Source organism: Erpetoichthys calabaricus, chromosome 1 (assembly GCF_900747795.2).
Source record: "Erpetoichthys calabaricus chromosome 1, fErpCal1.3, whole genome shotgun sequence".
Lineage (NCBI taxonomy): Eukaryota > Metazoa > Chordata > Cladistia > Polypteriformes > Polypteridae > Erpetoichthys > Erpetoichthys calabaricus.
In genome coordinates, this window is record NC_041394.2 from 188,695,245 (window position 1) to 188,714,637 (window position 19,393).

General features: G+C 38.0%; 1 protein-coding gene across 10 annotated transcripts in view; it reads left to right on the forward strand.

The window, feature by feature from the left end:
* Positions 1-19,393, forward strand: part of mical3a (microtubule associated monooxygenase, calponin and LIM domain containing 3a) — a 431,263-nt gene that overhangs the window by 259,634 nt on the left and 152,236 nt on the right. For all 10 annotated transcript variants that reach the window (XM_051922884.1, XM_051922886.1, XM_051922891.1 and 7 more), the window contains exons 15-18: positions 53-249; positions 10,306-10,418; positions 17,160-17,222; positions 19,096-19,269. In XM_051922884.1, the coding sequence (XP_051778844.1) occupies positions 53-249; positions 10,306-10,418; positions 17,160-17,222; positions 19,096-19,269 (547 nt within the window). The remainder of the gene's footprint in view (positions 1-52; positions 250-10,305; positions 10,419-17,159; positions 17,223-19,095; positions 19,270-19,393) is intronic.

The following is a 19,393-nucleotide window of genomic DNA, read 5'->3' on the forward strand; positions in this document are numbered from 1 at the left end:
TTCTTGAAATAGGGCTCCTTCGAATTATAAATTTTTGTTTCTTTTTTCTCAGTGACTTTGACTCCCTGGAGGAGCATAATATGGAGAACAATAATCAGCTGGCCTTTGATTTAGCAGAAAGGGAGTTTGGAATCTCACCTATTATGACAGGGAAGGAGATGGCTTCTGTTGGTGAACCTGATAAGCTGTCTATGGTCATGTATCTCACTCAGTTTTATGAGATGTTTAAGGATACAGTTCCACCGGGTGGTAAGTGTTTTTGTGTAACTAGTTATGCCATGTTCAAGTAGTTCAGCTATTTAGATAAAGTTTATTTCTGTACTGTCCTTTATAGGTTGTGCTTCACAATTAACTTTCATGAGTCCATCAGTATGTAAACAAAAGGCCTAAAAAGCTTGAAAGTCAAAAGGTCAGCCTTTAAAGGATGTTACTATTTTTTTTCTTAATGTAATGAAAATAACCTTTTTACAAATTCATTTGTTGGTTCAGTGGACCTAGGTATGGAATGCAAAATGTAGATGGGGCAGAGAGTCAGTGTTGTCCGACATGCGTTTTTTGGTAGATTTACTTTAGCATTTAGTGATTTCAAATTCTGTTTGGTTAGACCTAGACGACCGGTGCAGAAAAGTGTACATAACAATGGAGGAACTTGAGAGTACCTGTATGAAAGTATATCTTAATTCCATATGCTACTGGTATAAACCAGGAAGAAGCATGCCAAGGCATTTTCAGTAGTGTGACATGTGTCTGCACTACACTAAAATATAACTTTCAAAGGTGGTACGATGATACTTGAGTCACTTGTGATTTTAAAACTATATTATAAGGCGATGCAAAAGAAAAAAAAAAACAAAAAAGGTAACTTTCTAGTTGTTGCCATATTCTTTTAATGATGACTTTCTCTTTTTACAAATTCCGTTCTGTTTATATTCATAAAACTCATTACATTAGATTGCAAGATTGGTGGAACTACAACAGAAACTCAGGAACAAAATGCAGCATCTGCACTCACATCATGGGATACACTAGACATTGAGTTAGTGTGAGTTAGAAAAATAGTTTCAGACTCCTAATGGATAATTTTGAGATTTTTTTTACGTCAAAGTTATTTCTACACAATCATGGTATATATTAATTTGCCACGTGGTTTTTAAAATGAACCTCAAGTTTCACTGGACAATTGTCGAAATAAAAGCCTGAAAACTTACTGAATTCATCCACTCTGAACAAGTAAAGGGTTTTATTTAAGAAAACATGGTTTCTGTCATTCTTTTGTAACAACTAAAGTAAAAGCATAGTAATAAAATTTATCACAGATTTTTGGTATGCTGTTTTTCTTGATGTAAGAATACATTTATAGTTAGCGTGTCTGTTCACAGTTGCTGTTGAGGGTGGGGCTTTAACATTTTCCACAGGTACAGTTGTCGGCAGTTTGTTTTAAGCCTTACCATAATTTCAGGATGTATATTTTTCTTTCTTTATCTATACAATTCTGTTTCATTAATGATTTTGTTTTGTCATGGCTCGTATAAAATGATGCTCTGCACAGAAGTTATAGAAGCATAGCTGTCATTGTGATATGAAATTATCTAATTTGTTGATGCATCTGCTCCCAAACTGTTGTGACTGTACATGATTCAGAACCTCTGCCAGCTCCAGCAGCACACATTTACTCAAATATTTTTTCTTATGCCACATGTACTTAGGGCTGAGCGATATTGACTTAAATTGATATTGTGAATATTCTGAACTATAGTGCAATATTCAACATATCTCTATATCTCCATATGTTATTAAAACACCATATAGATTTAAGATCAGCATCATATAGACAGATGTATACTGTACATGTTTTTATACAGAGTCCAAAACCTAGTATGTTTTCTCACAATAATAATATGAAATATTACCATATTAAACTTTTTTTAACAGTTTATTGAACAGCCATGCCATTGTTTCCAACCATTTCTGTTTTAGATCTCCACTATGTATTTTTGAATTTCTGTTGTATGTATTACCTGCCTTGCTGGTATTTGTGTCAGCTATTCAGTAAACATGGATTTCTCTCCCTCTCTTTGACTGCTTTATGTAAGGAACAACAAAACTCTTTGATTCATTACCATGCAAATCACAGATCATAATACATTTACATGTGTATATTTTACAGATTTTTTTTTTATGATTTAATTCATTTGTAATGGTCCTCCGGTCAAAGAGGAGCACAAGGTGACAGTATATCTTATCTTTTGACCGCTCAAGTTAAAACAGTCTTGAAAAAGTTATCAACCAGTACTTTAAACATAATTATAAAAAAAATCTTAACATTTAAGAGAACATGTGGTAAAATAAGTTATTTAACCTACAAAGGCACATGATGCTCATGAAATGCCAAGAAATGCCATATCCTCAATTGCAGCTACATACTGTGCTTAAAGATGTGAATGAACGCTTGCTACTAAGGTACCATATACAGTGGTGTGAAAAACTATTTGCCCCCTTCCTGATTTCTTATTCTTTTGCATGTTTGTCACACAAAATGTTTCTGATCATCAAACCCATTTAACCATTAGTCAAATATAACACAAGTAAACACAAAATGCAGTTTTTAAATGATGGTGTTTATTATTTAGGGAGAAAAAAAATCCAAACCTGCATGGCCCTGTGTGAAAAAGTAATTGCCCCCTTGTTAAAAAATAACCTAACTGTGGTGTATCACACCTGAGTTCAATTTCCGTAGCCACCCCCAGGCCTGATTACTGCCACACCTGTTTCAATCAAGAAATCACTTAAATAGGAGCTGCCTGACACAGAGAAGTAGACCAAAAGCACCTCAAAAGCTAGACATCATGCCAAGATCCAAAGAAATTCAGGAACAAATGAGAACAGAAGTAATTGAGATCTATCAGTCTGGTAAAGGTTATAAAGCCATTTCTAAAGCTTTGGGACTCCAGCGAACCACAGTGAGAGCCATTATCCACAAATGGCAAAAACATGGAACAGTGGTGAACCTTCCCAGGAGTGGCCGGCCGACCAAAATTACCCCAAGAGCGCAGAGATGACTCATCCGAGAGGTCACAAAAGACCCCAGGACAACGTCTAAAGAACTGCAGGCCTCACTTGCCTCAATTAAGGTCAGTGTTCACGACTCCACCATAAGAAAGAGACTGGGCAAAAACGGCCTGCATGGCAGATTTCCAAGACGCAAACCACTGTTAAGCAAAAAGAACATTAGGGCTCGTCTCAATTTTGCTAAGAAACATCTCAATGATTGCCAAGACTTTTGGGAAAATACCTTGTGGACTGATGAGTCAAAAGTTGAACTTTTTGGAAGGCAAATGTCCCGTTACATCTGGCGTAAAAGGAACACAGCATTTCAGAAAAAGAACATCATACCAACAGTAAAATATGGTGGTGGTAGTGTGATGGTCTGGGGTTGTTTTGCTGCTTCAGGACCTGGAAGGCTTGCTGTGATAGATGGAACCATGAATTCTACTGTCTACCAAAAAATCCTGAAGGAGAATGTCCGGCCATCTGTTCGTCAACTCAAGCTGAAGCGATCTTGGGTGCTGCAACAGGACAATGACCCAAAACACACCAGCAAATCCACCTCTGAATGGCTGAAGAAAAACAAAATGAAGACTTTGGAGTGGCCTAGTCAAAGTCCTGACCTGAATCCAATTGAGATGCTATGGCATGACCTTAAAAAGGTGGTTCATGCTAGAAAACCCTCAAATAAAGCTGAATTACAACAATTTTGCAAAGATGAGTGGGCCAAAATTCCTCCAGAGTGCTGTAAAAGACTCATTGCAAGTTATCGCAAACGCTTGATTGCAGTTATTGCTGCTAAGGGTGGCCCAACCAGTTATTCGGTTCAGGGGGCAATTACTTTTTCACACAGGGCCATGTAGGTTTGGATTTTTTTTTTCTCCCTAAATAATAAAAATCACCATTTACAAACTGCATTTTGTGTTTACTTGTGTTATATTTGACTAATGGTTAAATGTGTTTGATGATCAGAAACATTTTGTGTGACAAACATGCAAAAGAATAAGAAATCAGGAAGGGGGCAAATAGTTTTTCACACCACTGTAACTGAAGGTAAACTTGATAAACATTGTATAGGCATTAGCTAATTTTTTGGAACTTTTTTTACTTTTCTAAGTCTATACAGGTTAAATCCCATTATAGCAAATACCAAAATGAAAAAATTTTCAGAAAAACTAATACTTTTTGTGGGCCCAGACAAATGTTCATAGAACATCATGTTAAACGAATCTCGTTTCCACAAAATGTAAATCTCAGTATAACGAATATTTTTTCAACCAAAAATGTTCACCGGTGATGATAATGCGATGCAAAAAATACTTACTACTGCTCCTATACTTTCCACGCCGTGTCCCGGGAACCATGCAACAGGCAGTCTCAAAGAGAGAAGATATTCTGTTGCGAAATTTTAGGGCTCGGGCAGTCTTGGCAAGCATGTAGGCACAACATCATACAAACAGTCGAATTCTGAGTCATTGCTCCATCGTATGGGTAGTTGTGTTGTGTGCAGCAACTGTACTGTTGAAGTTTCATAGCGCTCCTAAGTTTTCTTTGAGATTAACAAAAAAAAAATTAACAATCCTGGGAAAAGCTGATTCCGGAATAAAGTCAAATGACGTTGTGAAAGCATTTTAGAATCGCACCTTCATCTTCATCAAATGACTCGTCTGTATTCATACCTGTATTTCTATTTAAAAATTACATCTAATGTCTCATTTTTATCCTGTGTTTGTACCTGTATTTCTATTAAAAAAAAATTAAAAATACATCTAATGTCATGCTTTCATTCTATATATATATATATATATATACACACACACCTGTATTTCTGTTTTTTAAAAAAAATGACATTTAACACCTCATTTTCATTCTGTATACAAACCTGTATTTCTGTAAAAAAAAAAAATACAGGTCTTGTTTATCGTCTCATTTTCATTCTGTGTTCACAACTATTTTTCTATTTAAAAAATACAACTAACATCATTTTCAAATAAAATATTTTTTGCAGTTTAGGAAGTGCTGCTTTTTTATACAGGTATTGTCAAACTTTGGTCACAGAGTTGCACGAGAGAAACGAAGATGAGTCCAGGTTTTCAAGGAAAATACAGGTACTTTATTGCTGTATAGAGAAGGCAGGCACAGTCTCAAGACTTCATTCAGAATAGGAGCTGTTAGGAGCCTTGGCATGAGCGATCGTCCTGCTTTAGCTCCCATTTTCAGATTAGAAGAACACCAACAGCTTGAAATCACTGCTGTGGTAGACGCGGTCTGGAGAAGCAGATCAGGAGAGAGTAAGGAAGAGCAGATGATCTTCTTCTTCTTTCAGCTGCTCCCGTTAGAGGTTGCCACAGCGGATCATCCAAAATTGTTGTCTGCATATTGATTTGGCAAAATTTTACACCGGATGCCCTTCCTGACGTAACCCTCCCCATTTATCCGGACTTGGGACCGGCATGAAGAGACACACTGGTTTGTGCATCCCCTGTGGCTGAGTTAGTAAGGAAGAGCAGATAAAAGTGTTAAATGTTAAACATTGTGTGATAAGCACGGTACATGGTAACCGTAATCCTGTGGAGGACAACCAATTGCTTTGCCCTTGGTTTACTGTTTACCAGATGCAGGAGAACAGTTACGGAGCTGTCCTTGCACCACTCCCGTTAGACATGGCGAGTCGCCGGCAGTCCCAGTCACAATACTATACGTATTTTCCCCATATTTGTTGTAACGAAAGTTTGGTTATAACGAAATAAGTTTATGGTCCTGTGAATTTCATTATAATGGGATTCCACCTGTATATACTTAGGTTTGATCATTGACTCACACAACTTGGGAAGTGTTACATATTAAACATTAAGGTGGCAAACTACTGTTTCTTAACGTGACAAGTCATAAAATTTGGTAAATGCACAAGGACAAGACAGAATAGTAAACGGGATGAAGCAACACAACATCATAGCTGTAAATCATTCAGGACAGACTTTATCATGTCTTTGGTAAGCTCAATTCACCTGCCAAGCAAAAATGCAAACTCAAAAGAAAATAAAATGACTGGTAATGCAGCTTACCACATAACCGATATACAAACACGGGGTTGGGAGGGACATGAAGGCTGTTTTTATCCTGCTTCTAACATTTCAGTAGAGGAGAGCATGTGAAATGGATGGATCTTTTCACCTGTGGCTTTTCCCATTTTCTTTGGGCAGTCCACTCTTTTTGTTCGTGAAGACTTGTATAAGCTGTGTGGTAATTACTCCCAATGTTTGAAAAACATTGTAATACACTTCTTAGTGATTTTATATATAGTTTTACCTAACTGAAATCATGTACTACATAACATGTGATATGGAGTAGTTGTGGTAGGGGCTACTTTTTGCCTTTTACATTCTGTGTTATCTGTTCCTTTACATGCCAGTTTCACTGGGTAAGTAATTCTGTCCAGTACATCCATATCAATCAGATATTACATCTACTCTACATGCCAGCTTACTGCTGCTTGGTGTGCATTATTCATTTTCATGATTTATTTATTTGTTCATTAAGCCCTTAAATTTTTTTTTACTACTTACAATTGTCAGATGAGCACTCAAAACAGTTTCGTTGGCAATGAAGCTTATATTACATGGCCTATAATATCTTTATAAGCTTTGATTTAACAATTCAATGCTTGTGCTTATGCTACCTGTAATTTACTGTACATTTGTGCTTATATTTAAAAAAAAAACTGACATTTTACCTGTTTAAATATTACATTAAAAGATGTTCTTGTGAAAACATTAGACACTTAACCATCTTCTTTTTATTTAGATTTTTTCAAGGAAAACCTCATACTTAAACACCAGCAATATTGGTATTAAAATGTGATGACCAGTATACACATTTGATATCTATAACTTTAACCATTTCCAGAACAATTTTTTAAAAAATGCTGTGATGTTAACTATTTAAATTGGCCTTATTCCAAAAATTGCTTTCTAAACATCTGAGGATCATTTGTATTTTAGTCAACTTTCTCACAAACCCAATAATGGATGTTAAATGATTGATAACACCATGACATGTTTTTAAAATTATTTTTCAGGGGTCCCCTAATTTGTTTTTTTGAGGCCTTTGAGGTTCTCAAGAGTATGAGAGTGACATATGCCACTGGGTCCTCTGTGTTTTGCATCTTGTTCCACCTCTCAATAATGTATGCGGTCAAGATAGATGTTTTCCCTCCATTGGTGTAGATTGTCCTTGATGTTGAATAGTTTGTTAGAACCTCATAGAGGCCCCTGAAATGTATTCTTCACGGCATCATGATCCTTCTCTTATTGAGATTGCAGCTTTATAAAATGTTGCAGCTTCTACCTTCTTGGTCTGGCAGTAACATTAGCTAGCTGGGTTTTCTGCTCTTGTATCTTCTCAGTAAAATATTTTTCTGTATAACTGGTGGTAGTGCCTTTAAGTGGAATGTAGTATGCTAGCCTCAAAATATTGATTAGTAATGTGTCTTGTTCGTGTGATTCGATTTTAAGTCTGAGTTGGTTTTAATTTTTTTCTTTTCTGTTGTTGCCGGTGTGTTGTGAGGCATGAACTGCAGCAACCTAAGAATTATGTTTGTTTTGTATGTGGTCATCCATTATAGGTGTGCTTTTATGTACTAGTGCAGTATTACACACATTATGTTGCAAATCTGAGCTACTCCTAATAGGCTACATTTTTTGCTGATGGCATCTATTCTGGCAAATGTATAAGATCTGTAATGTAGCTTCAATACTACACACACATTTTATTTAAATAAACAAATCTCAAAGTACATCTGTGTCAGGTATTGCCATAGATCAAGGCAATTAAATTATAGTATTGTGATTCTTCCATAAAATTTAACATTCAGTGTGTTCAGGTGGCATGACAGCCTGAAAGACAAGTCCAAAAATGAAGTCTCGATTTTACAATTCTGATTATTCCCTTCCTTTGCAATGTTGAAGTGTGTGTAGTTATGGGATAAGGCTCAGAAAGTATTCAAGTACTTTGGTGTAAGATATTGCACATTCCCCATTGCTTGTTGAAATTATGCAACAACTACACAATGACAAATCCTCAAAGAAAAAATCAGCCTGCCTCCACCTTTGCTGAGATTTTAATTTATCCAAGAAAATGCTGTAGTAATAGTATGCTGCCATCAGGTGGACAAGAAAAACATTGATTTTTAAAATTTAAGTAATTTAAGTTTTCTTATATTTCCAAAACTTTGTATCCAACTTGACACAGTGTAGTTGGTTAGCTGTTTGTGGCTCATCAGCTGTACCATAAATAACACCACTTTAAGGTGTTACAAGGTAAAAAAATTCCTTTTACTTTATATAAATATTAATATAGGGTTCCAAAGGAAATCTTAGTAACTGCTATGAATATAAAAATTGAAGTACATTTTTTTTAACAAATTATACAAAGCCAATGGGATAATTACTAATTATTTAGATATGCCCAGATTGCAAGTATATTGTCCATCCATTTTCCAACCCGCTGAATCCGAACACAGGGTCACGGGGGTCTGCTGGAGCCAATCCCAGCCAACACAGGGCACAAGGAAGGAACCAATCCCGGGCAGGGTGCCAACCCACCGCAGAAGTATATCGTCAAACCTCAGCTTTTCATAATATTGTTCATTTCTAGGTCAAAGACCCAAGTTGTTTTATACCAAATACTTTTTTTTAATTTGCACACATTTTCACTTTGGCTTAATTTTTGGCCCCATTCCCTTTCTCTTTGTTTATAGTGCATCTCTGTATGCTATGTTTTTTTTTTTTTTTTAAACCTTTAGCTTTGTTAACAACTACAGACTAACCCTGAGACATTTGCGTCTTTTATGAGCCTACTTCTTGTACTCCATGCACTGAATGTAATACCATGCACTCCAGCTTTTCCACCCTTCATTCCTTTTCTCCTCAACCCATTGTTGTGGTCTGTGCTGCATTCTGCTTGTGCATTCACTATTCTTTAAAAATAATGTACCAATAATAAATTTTACCTGTAAACATTGTATTGTAGTATCTACAGTAAATTATAAAGCTTTCAGGTTTTTTTTAAATAAGTAATTCTGATGCATACTCGGACCGATTTTATATTTTAATTATAATATTCTGGGAGCTGACAGTACGGTGCTGTGAAGAATTGCCCAGCATGATTCAAATCCCTTTCCCAAAGAGAGTTTTTATAAGATAATCGGGATTTGACTAGATAAACAAGATGATATCAACATGTCTGCATTAAAGAGTTAAAATTATATTGCCGTCACATTCCTGAAGTTGTAAGAGAGATTTTTTGGATCAGCTTTAATACATCAAAGCTTTGATACGTCCCAATAGACAGTTTTCTTACTTCAAAGAGTTAAATTATATTATTGTCTTACAGAAGACTTCTTTGTCCCAAAGGCTGTTAACTGGATAAACCGATTGTTCCTAGCAAGTTCTTTTCTTTATCTATGCTTTTACATCAAAGAGTTATGTTTGTTTTGTTGTATTTTGTTAGTCTTACCGAAGCACCTTACAGTGAAGCATCTGATTTGAAAACCAGAAACTTCTATTATCAAGTATTTCTCATTAGCTACCATAAGAAGTACAGTATGTTGGAGTTGACTATGTATACCAGAAGTCCTTAATGTCCACAGTGTCTCCATGTTTTTGTTCCTACTGAATTTCTTAACTAAAATTTTATTAAACATTTTTGTACTTCATTTTAGTTAGTTCATTTGTCAAGATTGTCAACCCTTAATTGCTTTTTTTAGACTTAAACAACTTTATTCATTACTGTAATTGCTTCTTACTTTCTTAAACACATGCTCACCAAAAACAAGATGTAAATGGTAAAGCAACCAGCAGTTCACCATCTAATTTACTCTCATCTACACCTATGTATGTTCATCGAGGAGTGTCTGACTTAATGCAATTTCTGAAAAGATATGGAAGTGAAGGAATGAGAATTAGTAATCCATGCCAGTCCACAAATCATTTGGATGATATTCTTGGAAAAGTCTAAGAACCTGACGTGGCAGAATGAAAAGCATGGCATTAAATAAAGTGGTCTTCTTCTAATTAAGCAAGTGAGTTAGAACAATTTGCAAGGCTGAACTTGAGCAGAATTGTGTATAAATTGTTAGTCACTGTGTTTTTGTCAAATGCAGCAGTTGTCTTCTTAAACATAAACATATTTGTCTTTATGTAAAGTTTGTTTGTCCTTTTTTATACACATATTTTTTCTTTTTCTTTTTTTTTTATAAAGATAATCATAATTTGAGTCCAGAAGACAAGGCAGCCTGGATATCCAATACCAAGTCTCCTATTTCCTTTTTAAGCAAACTTGGACAAAGTATCTCCAGAAAGAGGAATCCAAAGGTACTTGAAATGATAATAATAACAACAGTAGTATATTTTTGTATTCCTTTTAAAGTAGAAAACCTTTCAGTTTAGCAATTACTACAGGTGAAATAAACATCATAAAAGTATTATGAAGAAAAGGATGATGTCTCTATTAAAATAAATCTGATTAACAGCTGTGTTTTTATTTTATAATCTGTTACTATGCTGTATTTACACCAATTTTTTTCTTCCTTTAAGGGTTTGCATAGGTGGCCTATTATAATGGGTATTTTCTGCTATATATTCTTATAAATGTCATATGAAAAATAAATAGATTGCTTTTCATTGAGACTAAACTGAAGCTGTTCATGCTTATCAGTAAAAATATGTACCTTAATCACAATCATTTTGTACTGTTCTGCTGTGTGCTTGCTTTATAACGTTCACCTGTTATTCTTCCTATAAACTGAAGCAATACTTGAAGTAATTCTGCCATTTTTCTTAAATGTTTAACAATTTCAATTTTTTTGTGACAATTCCAACACCACACGCATACAGTGGGTATAGAAAAGAATCACCCCCTTTGAAATATTAACAATAATAATAATAATAATAATTCATTACATTTATATAGCATTAATAATAATATGTTCTTATGTATTATTTTGAGTGTGAGGGTTGGCTGTGATCGGGGCTAATATCCTACGCCTGGGCAGAAGGATTTGGGATTTCAGAATAATAATCCCGAAATGCGTAGGCTAAATCCGCCGCCTGCCGCGATGTTGGGGTTGGATTTCGGTCTCGTAAGGTTTTTCGGGCAGCTGTGCAGAAGGTGACTGCGCATTCGGCTTCGGACGGGAGTGAGTGAGTGAGTGAGTGAGGAGGCGGCAGGTGAATTATGTATTAAGATTCCCTTTTTTTTTCCTTACAGCCTTAAATGAAAATATTTCTTTCTAGCTTTACTCACTCAGTGCAACTATAACATCCAAGTGAAAGATATCACAGCTACAGTTCAGAAAAGTTATAAAAAATCAAAAACAAGATATACTGAGATTAATAAAGGATCACCCCCAATGTCAATATTTTGTTGAATCACCTTTTGCTTTAATGACAGCCTTGAGTCTGTTGGGATACTTCTCTATCAGCTTTGCACATCTAGATTGAGTAACATTTGTCCACTCTTCTTTACAGAACTGTTCAAGTTCGGTCAAAATGGATGGTGAGCGTTAGTGTACTGCTATCTTCAAATCTTTCCACAGATTTTCAATGGGATTTAGGTCTGGGCTGTGACTGGGCCATATGAGGACATTCACTTTTTTCTGCACACTTTTTGCTGTGTTCTTCGGGTCGTTGTCGTGTTGAAAGGTGAACATTCTGCCCATCTTCATCTTTCTGGCAGAGGGTAGTAGGTTTTCCTCAAAAATTTGACGATATTTTCCCCCATTCATTTTTCCTACTACCCTAATGAGAGCCCTAGGCCCTGCAGCAGAGAAACACTCCCACAACAGGATGCTGCCACCTCCATGCTTTACTTGTAGGTATGGTGTGTTGTGGATGGTGATATGCATTGGATTTTCTGCCAGGTGTACCATTTGGTATTGAGGCCAAATAGTTCGATTTTGGTCTCATCTGACCATAAGACCTTTTTCCACTTGGCAGCAGAATCTTCAAGGTACATTCTGGCAAAGCTCAAATGAGCCTTAATGTGGCCTTTCTTGAGAAGTGGCTTTTTCCTTACGACCCTCCCAAACAAGCCACAATTGTGGAGCGCTTGTGAAATTGTTGTCGCGTGCACACAATGACCACTGCCATAAAATCCTGTAACTCCTTCAAAGTGGCCTTTTGCCTCTTGGTAGCCTTTCTTACCAGTTTCCTCCTTCCTCTTCCATCCAGTTTGGAGGGTAGGCCAGATCCAGTGAGGGTTCTAGTAGTACGAAACACTTGCCACTTCTTTATTATGAACTTTACTGTGCTTCTTGGGATTGATAAAGCCTTTGAGATTTTTTTGTATCCATCTCCTGTCTTATGTCTGTCCACAACTCTATCCCTGAGATCTTTTGAAGGTGGCTTGCCACCCATAGTCAATTGTTTGCTGTCAGTTGCACTACCAAGCAAGGGAATGCTCCAGGAACAGCTATTTTTATGCTTCACTAATCACACTGATTACGACTGAGCACAGGTGGAAGCCAGTAACCATAGTCTGCAATGGAAATGGTGGTTACTTACACCTGATTGAGTTTACAAATGTTGTTTAGGAGGGTGGTGATCCTTTATTAATCTCAGTATGTCTTTTTTATTTTTTTTAATTCTTCTGAACTGTAGCTTTGATATCTTTCACTTGGGTGTTATAGATTCCATTGAGTAAGTAAAGCTGGAAAAAAATATTGGTTTGTGTATTTTCATTTAAGGCTGTAAAGCAGAAAAAAATAGGAATATTTCAAAGGGCGTCATTGTTTTCTATACCCACTGTACATTTATCAGTCATGACAATGTATACTAGGTTATTATAACAAAAGAGAATAGCTGCGAAACACTATTAAAACTGAAGGTGCATAATTGACACTGATTTGAAAATGCAGTGTGACATGTGGTGCTGGGGAAAAACACTACGTGCTAGCACAAGAGAGAGTTGTTCGGTGTGAATACCTAGCAGAGTACTGCACGGCAGTAGTAGTACAGTAATAGCCGCTGGCGTGCACAATGTGTTTTTGTTTTTTTTTTTTTTTTTTTTTGGCCCTGGAAGTTAACAGAGACTGAAAGTGAATGAATCAGTCCATCCATCCTCTTCCGCTTATCCGAGAGTCGGGTCGCGGGGGCAGCAGCTTGAGCAGAGATGCCCAGACTTCCCTCTCCCCGGCCACTTCTTCTAGCTCTTCCGGGAGAATCCCAAGGCGTTCCCAGGCCAGTCGAGAGACATAGTCCCTCCAGCGTGTCCTAGGTCTTCCCCGGGGCCTCCTCACGGTTAGACGTGCCCGGAACACCTCACCAGGGAGGCGTCCAGGAGGCGTCCTGATCAGATGCCCGAGCCACCTCATCTGACTTCCCTCGATGCGGAGGAGCAGCGGCTCTACTCTGAGCCCCTCCCAGATGACTGAGCTTCTCACCCTATCTTTAAGGGAGAGCCCAGACACCCTGCGGAGGAAACTCATTTCAGCTGCTTGTATTCGCGATCTCGTTCTTTCGTTCACTACCCATAGCTCATGACCATAGGTGAGGTTAGGAACATAGATCAACTGGTAAAATTGAGAGCTTTGCCTTACGGCTCAGCTCCTTTTTCACCACGACAGACCGATGCAGAGCCCGCATCACTGCGGATGCCGCACCGATCCGCCTGTCGATCTCACGCTCCATTCTTCCCTCACTCGTGAACAAGACCCCGAGATACTTGAACTCCTCCACTTGGGGCAGGATCTTGCCACCAACCCTGAGAGGGCACTCCACCCTTTTCCGGCTGAGGACCATGGTCTCGGATTTGGAGGTGCTGATTCCCATCCCAGCCGCTTCACACTCGGCTGCGAGCCGATCCAGAGAGAGCTGAAGATCACGGCCTGATGAAGCAAAAAGCAGTGACCCAATCCTGAGTCCATCAAACCGGACCCCCTCAATACCCTGGCTGCGCCTAGAAATTCTGTCCATAAAAGTTGTGAACAGAATCGGTGACAAACGGCAGCCCTGGCGGAGTCCAACTCTCACTGGAAATGGATTCGATTTACTGCCGGCAATGCGAACCAAGCTCTGGCACCGATCGTACAGGGACCGAACAGCCCTTATCAGGGGTCCAGTACCCCATACTCTCGGAGTACCCCCCACAGGATTCCCTGAGGGACACGGTCGAATGCCTTTTCCAAGTCCACCAAACACATGTAGACTGGTTGGGCAAACTCCCATGCACCCTCCAGGACCGTGCTAAGGGTGTAGAGCTGGTCCACTGTTCTGCGACCAGGACGAAAACCACACTGTTCCTCCTGAATCCAAGGTTCGACTATCCGACGGACCCTCCTCTCCAAGACCCCCGAATAGACTTTTCCAGGGAGGCTGAGGAGTGTGAACCCTCTGTAGTTGGAACACACCCTCCGGTCCCCTTTCTTAAAGAGGAGGACAACCACCCCGGTCTGCCAATCCAGAGGCACTGTCCCTGATGTCCATGCGATGTTGCAGAGGCGTGTCAACCAAGACAGCCCTACAACATCCAGAGCCTTGAGGAACTCCGGGCGTATCTCATCCACCCCTGGGGCCCTGCCACCAAGGAGTTTTTTGACCACCTCAGTGACCTCAGTCCCAGAGATGGGGGAGCCCACCTCTGAGTCCCCAGGCTCTGCTTCCTCATTGGAAGGCATGTTAGTGGGATTGAGGAGGTCTTCGAAGTATCTCCCCCCACCGACCCACAATGTCCCGAGTCGAGGTCAGCAGCGCACCATCACCACCATATATAGTGTTGACACTGCACTGCTTCCCCATCCTGAGACGCCGGACGGTGGACCAGAATCTCCTCTAGTAGGAGTAGTAGTAGGAGATTCTGAAAGTGAATCAAGTGACGGATAATCAAGGTTTTACTGTACTGGTTTTCCAATTAATCATTTAAACAATTCAATATTGATTCTTAATGTCTCAAGATCGTTCTTGTGAATCTCTCTCCTGCTCAATTACTATATGTAGATTTTTACTTATATTCTTTTTTTGGTGTCCAATCCAGTAGAGGGTGCTAATGTGTTAAGGCTTTCTATGGAAAAAATTACTGATTGGATAAAATGTTGTGTCCTCTTTTACTGAAATCAGAGTCTTGGACACTTAAATTAGATGTGTGTATTTCCTACGGATTCAGACGGTGCGTAATGAAGAACTGCATAAAAGCAAAGCCATATGTAAGCTGTGCAGCTCAGAAGTTAATTATTGTTTTAACACAACAAATTTGAGAAATCACTTGACCTTGATGGGCAGCACGGTGGCACAGTGGTAGCGCAGCTGCCTCACAGTAAGGAAACCTGAGTTCGCCTCCCAGGTCCTCCCTGCGTGGAGTTTGCATGTTCTCCCCGTGTCTGCGTGGGTTTCCTCAGGGTGCTGCGGTTTCCTCCCACAGTCCAAAGACATGCAGGTTAGGTGTATTGGCAGTTCTAAATTGTCCCTAGTGTGTGTGGTGGGTGTGTGTGTGTGTGTGTGTGTGTGTGTGTGTGCCCTGTGGTGGGCTGGCACCCTGCCCGGGGTTTGTTCCTGCCTTGCGCCCTGTGTTGGCTGGGATTGGCTCCAGCAGACCTTGACTCCATGACTCTGTGTTAGGATATAGCGGGTTGGAAGATGACTGACTTAACCATGATGTCATCCAGAAACGTCTTAGTTGACATCCAAACAAGTAAACAATCTTCCATGGAGATGGCGTTTAGCTCCAAGTTTCTGTTTAACTTGCCTCATGTCCAAATAATAACAGAATATGTAGAAAGATAAGAGACCCTACAACTTGCCTCACCTGGGAAAGCAGGCAGACAATTATTGGAATTTTCAGAGCATCCTGCAATACAAAAGTGAGTGTGTAAAAAGAGCAGCCGATTTGAAGTAACTCCATAATAGCAGCATTATTAGTCACAATGGCCAGTTCTTTTTCTTTTATGTGGCATTCATTCAGTGGCGCTGTCAACAAGTATCGGTTCTAGACCCTCGATTTATAATGCTGCCTTTTTGTCTGACGACTTATAGGGACACCTTTTGAGACTGACTAGTGTGACTGCTACAGGTGAGCAACTGAAGATGCAGTATGTGTAACTTGTAGAATTATAGAAATACAGGAGTTTTCCTGCTGTATCTTTAATTTTGATTAATTTAAGATTAGTCTAAATCTCCAACAGGGGAGTAAATTTGGCTGTTTAGTTGAAGGGTGTCTACATGGAGACTCATAAAACACAAATGGGTTATTGAATAACATATTATTTAAGAAGCAGTATTTGATTATTTTATAATAATATTATTCACATAAAGATATAGATGTTTTTTAAAGTAGATGCTATTGCATTGTATTAAAACAAGGAGCACCCCATAATATGCGTGGACTCTCATGTGACGATACATTTGTTAGTTGAATTATGGTAAATTTTGAATGAGTGCAGTACAGTGAAAAAAGATTTTTTTATTATTATTATAAAGAGCAATGATATTTGTTACACATCTTCCAAATACCAATGTTATCTGTTCTTTACTACTCACGTATTTCTTCTTAAATTCCTTGCTTATGCATATGTTACTGTATGTAGGCACCCTTCAAATAAAGTGTTACTGACATTTGTCATATTGTATTAATGTTCTCTATGCATGGTAAAGCGATTTCTAAAAATGTCACCACTTCAAATATATTCATTGTACAGTAATTCAGTCAAGATAAAATCGATAACTAATTGGATTGGGGTATTGTGAATCGGATTCGAATTGAGTAGTAGTGTTTGCAGCAGTCTCTAAAGCATCTTTCAGTCAAGTGTCCCCTCTCCCAAACCCATCTCGAAATAGAGACAGAACCGTTGTTGATGTTAGGGTCTTTAGTAGGAGAGTTTAGGAATAAACTTCCTTTTAAAAGTCAGTAGTTGGACTATATGGTATAATATACATTTCATTTTATTATTATTGCATTTACCTTTGGTGCTTGGTCGAGTGGTAGCCTTGTTTCTAATGTTTAAATGATTCAAGGATTGGTAGGTGAGTCTTTGTGATATTAGTTTCCAGGCATGTTCAGATGACTTTTGCATGTGGAGTATTAAGCAAAGTTAATTGTATTTTTTCCCCCTTTGTCTCTTTCAGGACAAAAAAGACAAGGAGGTTGATGGATCAGGTAAACGCAGAAAGACAAGTCAGTCAGAAGATGTAAGTAGTTTTATCTGCATATTAAAAAAACTAGTTTTTGTTAAATTATTAATGCCTTTTACATCTTGCCTGAAGAAGAGGCCTGAGCTGCCTCAACAGCTTGCATATTGTAATCTTTTTAGATAGCCAATAAAAGATGTCATTTCATTTGACTTCTTATTGCATCCATAACGGCTAACATGGTACAACACCCTAGTATTAATGCTTTTTGTTAAATTGATGTTTCATATTGTTTGTAACAAAGTGCATAGAGTTAAGCATAGGAAGTAATCTAGGTTTATCTGTTTTGCCTTCAAGTTTTAGTCAAAAGGAAGTGAAATAAACTTCAAATGTATATTTTTTTCTAACGTTCATTGTTAAATTGTCATTGCATGTAGCCTGTGAATTAATAGGAAAACTCTGTGTACTACATTTTGATGTGCTTGTCTAGGGGCTCTTATGACTCCTCCAAGTTGTTTTGTCATGAAAATTGTCCAGAAAAGACACTATGGGTTTTATTCAAAGACCTAATATCATCTGTCTTCTTGCTGTTTACACAGTAAGGAGATAATTCCGTGTATGCATTTGGAAAGCTGTGAAGTACATACCACAGGATGTAAAGTAGAAAGGTTGCATCTGCAAGTTATTCCCAGTTGGACAAGAGACAATAGCTGTAATCTCTATTGTTTGGTTACTTAGCCCTTAATTTACAGACAGGTCTCTCTATATAGTGACATTTAAATCCCTTGAACGCCCAAAGAGAAACCACAGTACAGTGAAAACATATGTCCTTTTCCTGATTTCCCATATTGAAAATTTATGACAATCATTGTTTGTTGGTTTTCATCTAAAACCTCGTATTAGATAATAGGCACTTATATGTGGTGACTACAACCAAACACTTCCTATCATTCAATATCAGGCTTTCACATTGCTAGTGAGAAATTTTGTCCACTCTTTCTTGCATAGCTACCTCATTACAGAGACGCAGGTAGGTTGTAAAGAATGAGTAGATTGTTTCATGTTCTTTCCCAGGATCCCTGTTGAATTTATGTCTACACTTTGACTAGGCCTGTCCAAAACTTTCATTTTGCTCCTTTTCAACCATTATGATGTGGATTTGTTTTTGTGTTTTGGATATTTGTCTTGTTACTTGATTTAACTGTATTCAGCTTTGGCTAGTAGATGTGTTTTCAGGCATTCTCCTCATGATTTTTCTGATACCAGGTGTATTCATGTTTTCTTCAGTTTTAAGTCATCCATGTCCAGAGGTAGTAAGGCATCTCCACATAAACATGTTTAAATGTTGATACAATTCTCTTATTGTACAGTGCTGTGTTTGCTTTATAGCAGACACAGTGAAACTTGTATCATCCAAAAAGCTTCACTCTTTGACTTATCTGTGAGTCGAACATACTCCCAAACGTCTTAGGAAATCCTCCAGATGATTCCTGGCAAATAAAATACAATTTCTGTTCTTTAGGATTAGTATAATGGCAGAGGGAATGAACTTTAAACTGTAAGGTTGTCAGTTCAGTCCTCACTGCCAGTTCACTGTGTGCCCCTAGAAAGTCATTTAACTTGACATTTCTCCAGCTGCAAAAAGTATATGTAATAAGCCATACTCTGTGCCTTGGTATGATGTTTGCTGTAGGAGGGTGCTACACGAAATTGTGGATAATTATATAATTCCTTCATTATAATTTCAATATTTTAAATACATTTTTGTTATGCATTAATGTGTATTGCATTTTCAGAATTGTCTGGTAGTGTATGTGTTTCCTTTCATAGCCATCCTTTATTTATTTAAAATGAAAATATATTTTGCTCTTGACTGGCTTTTTGAAATAATGCCTTCTGTTTTCTTGTTACCTTTGTTGCCTGTCAATGGCAGGAGGAAGTCTCTCGTAGCTGCCATGATGAAAGGCCAACTCTTGTTAGTGCACTTACTGAGCGGAGAATTGATGCCTCAATAGGAAATCAAAACAAAGTAAAGTCTATGGCAACGCAACTTTTGGCTAAGTTTGAGGAGAATGCACCTGCACAGTCTACTGGAGTTAAAAGACAGGTATGTCAATGTCAATTTATTTATATAGCACATTTAAAACAACATAGTAATGCTGCGGCCAAAGTGCTTTACAATAATAGAATAAAAGAAAAACAAAATAATTAACATAAAACAAATAGAAATA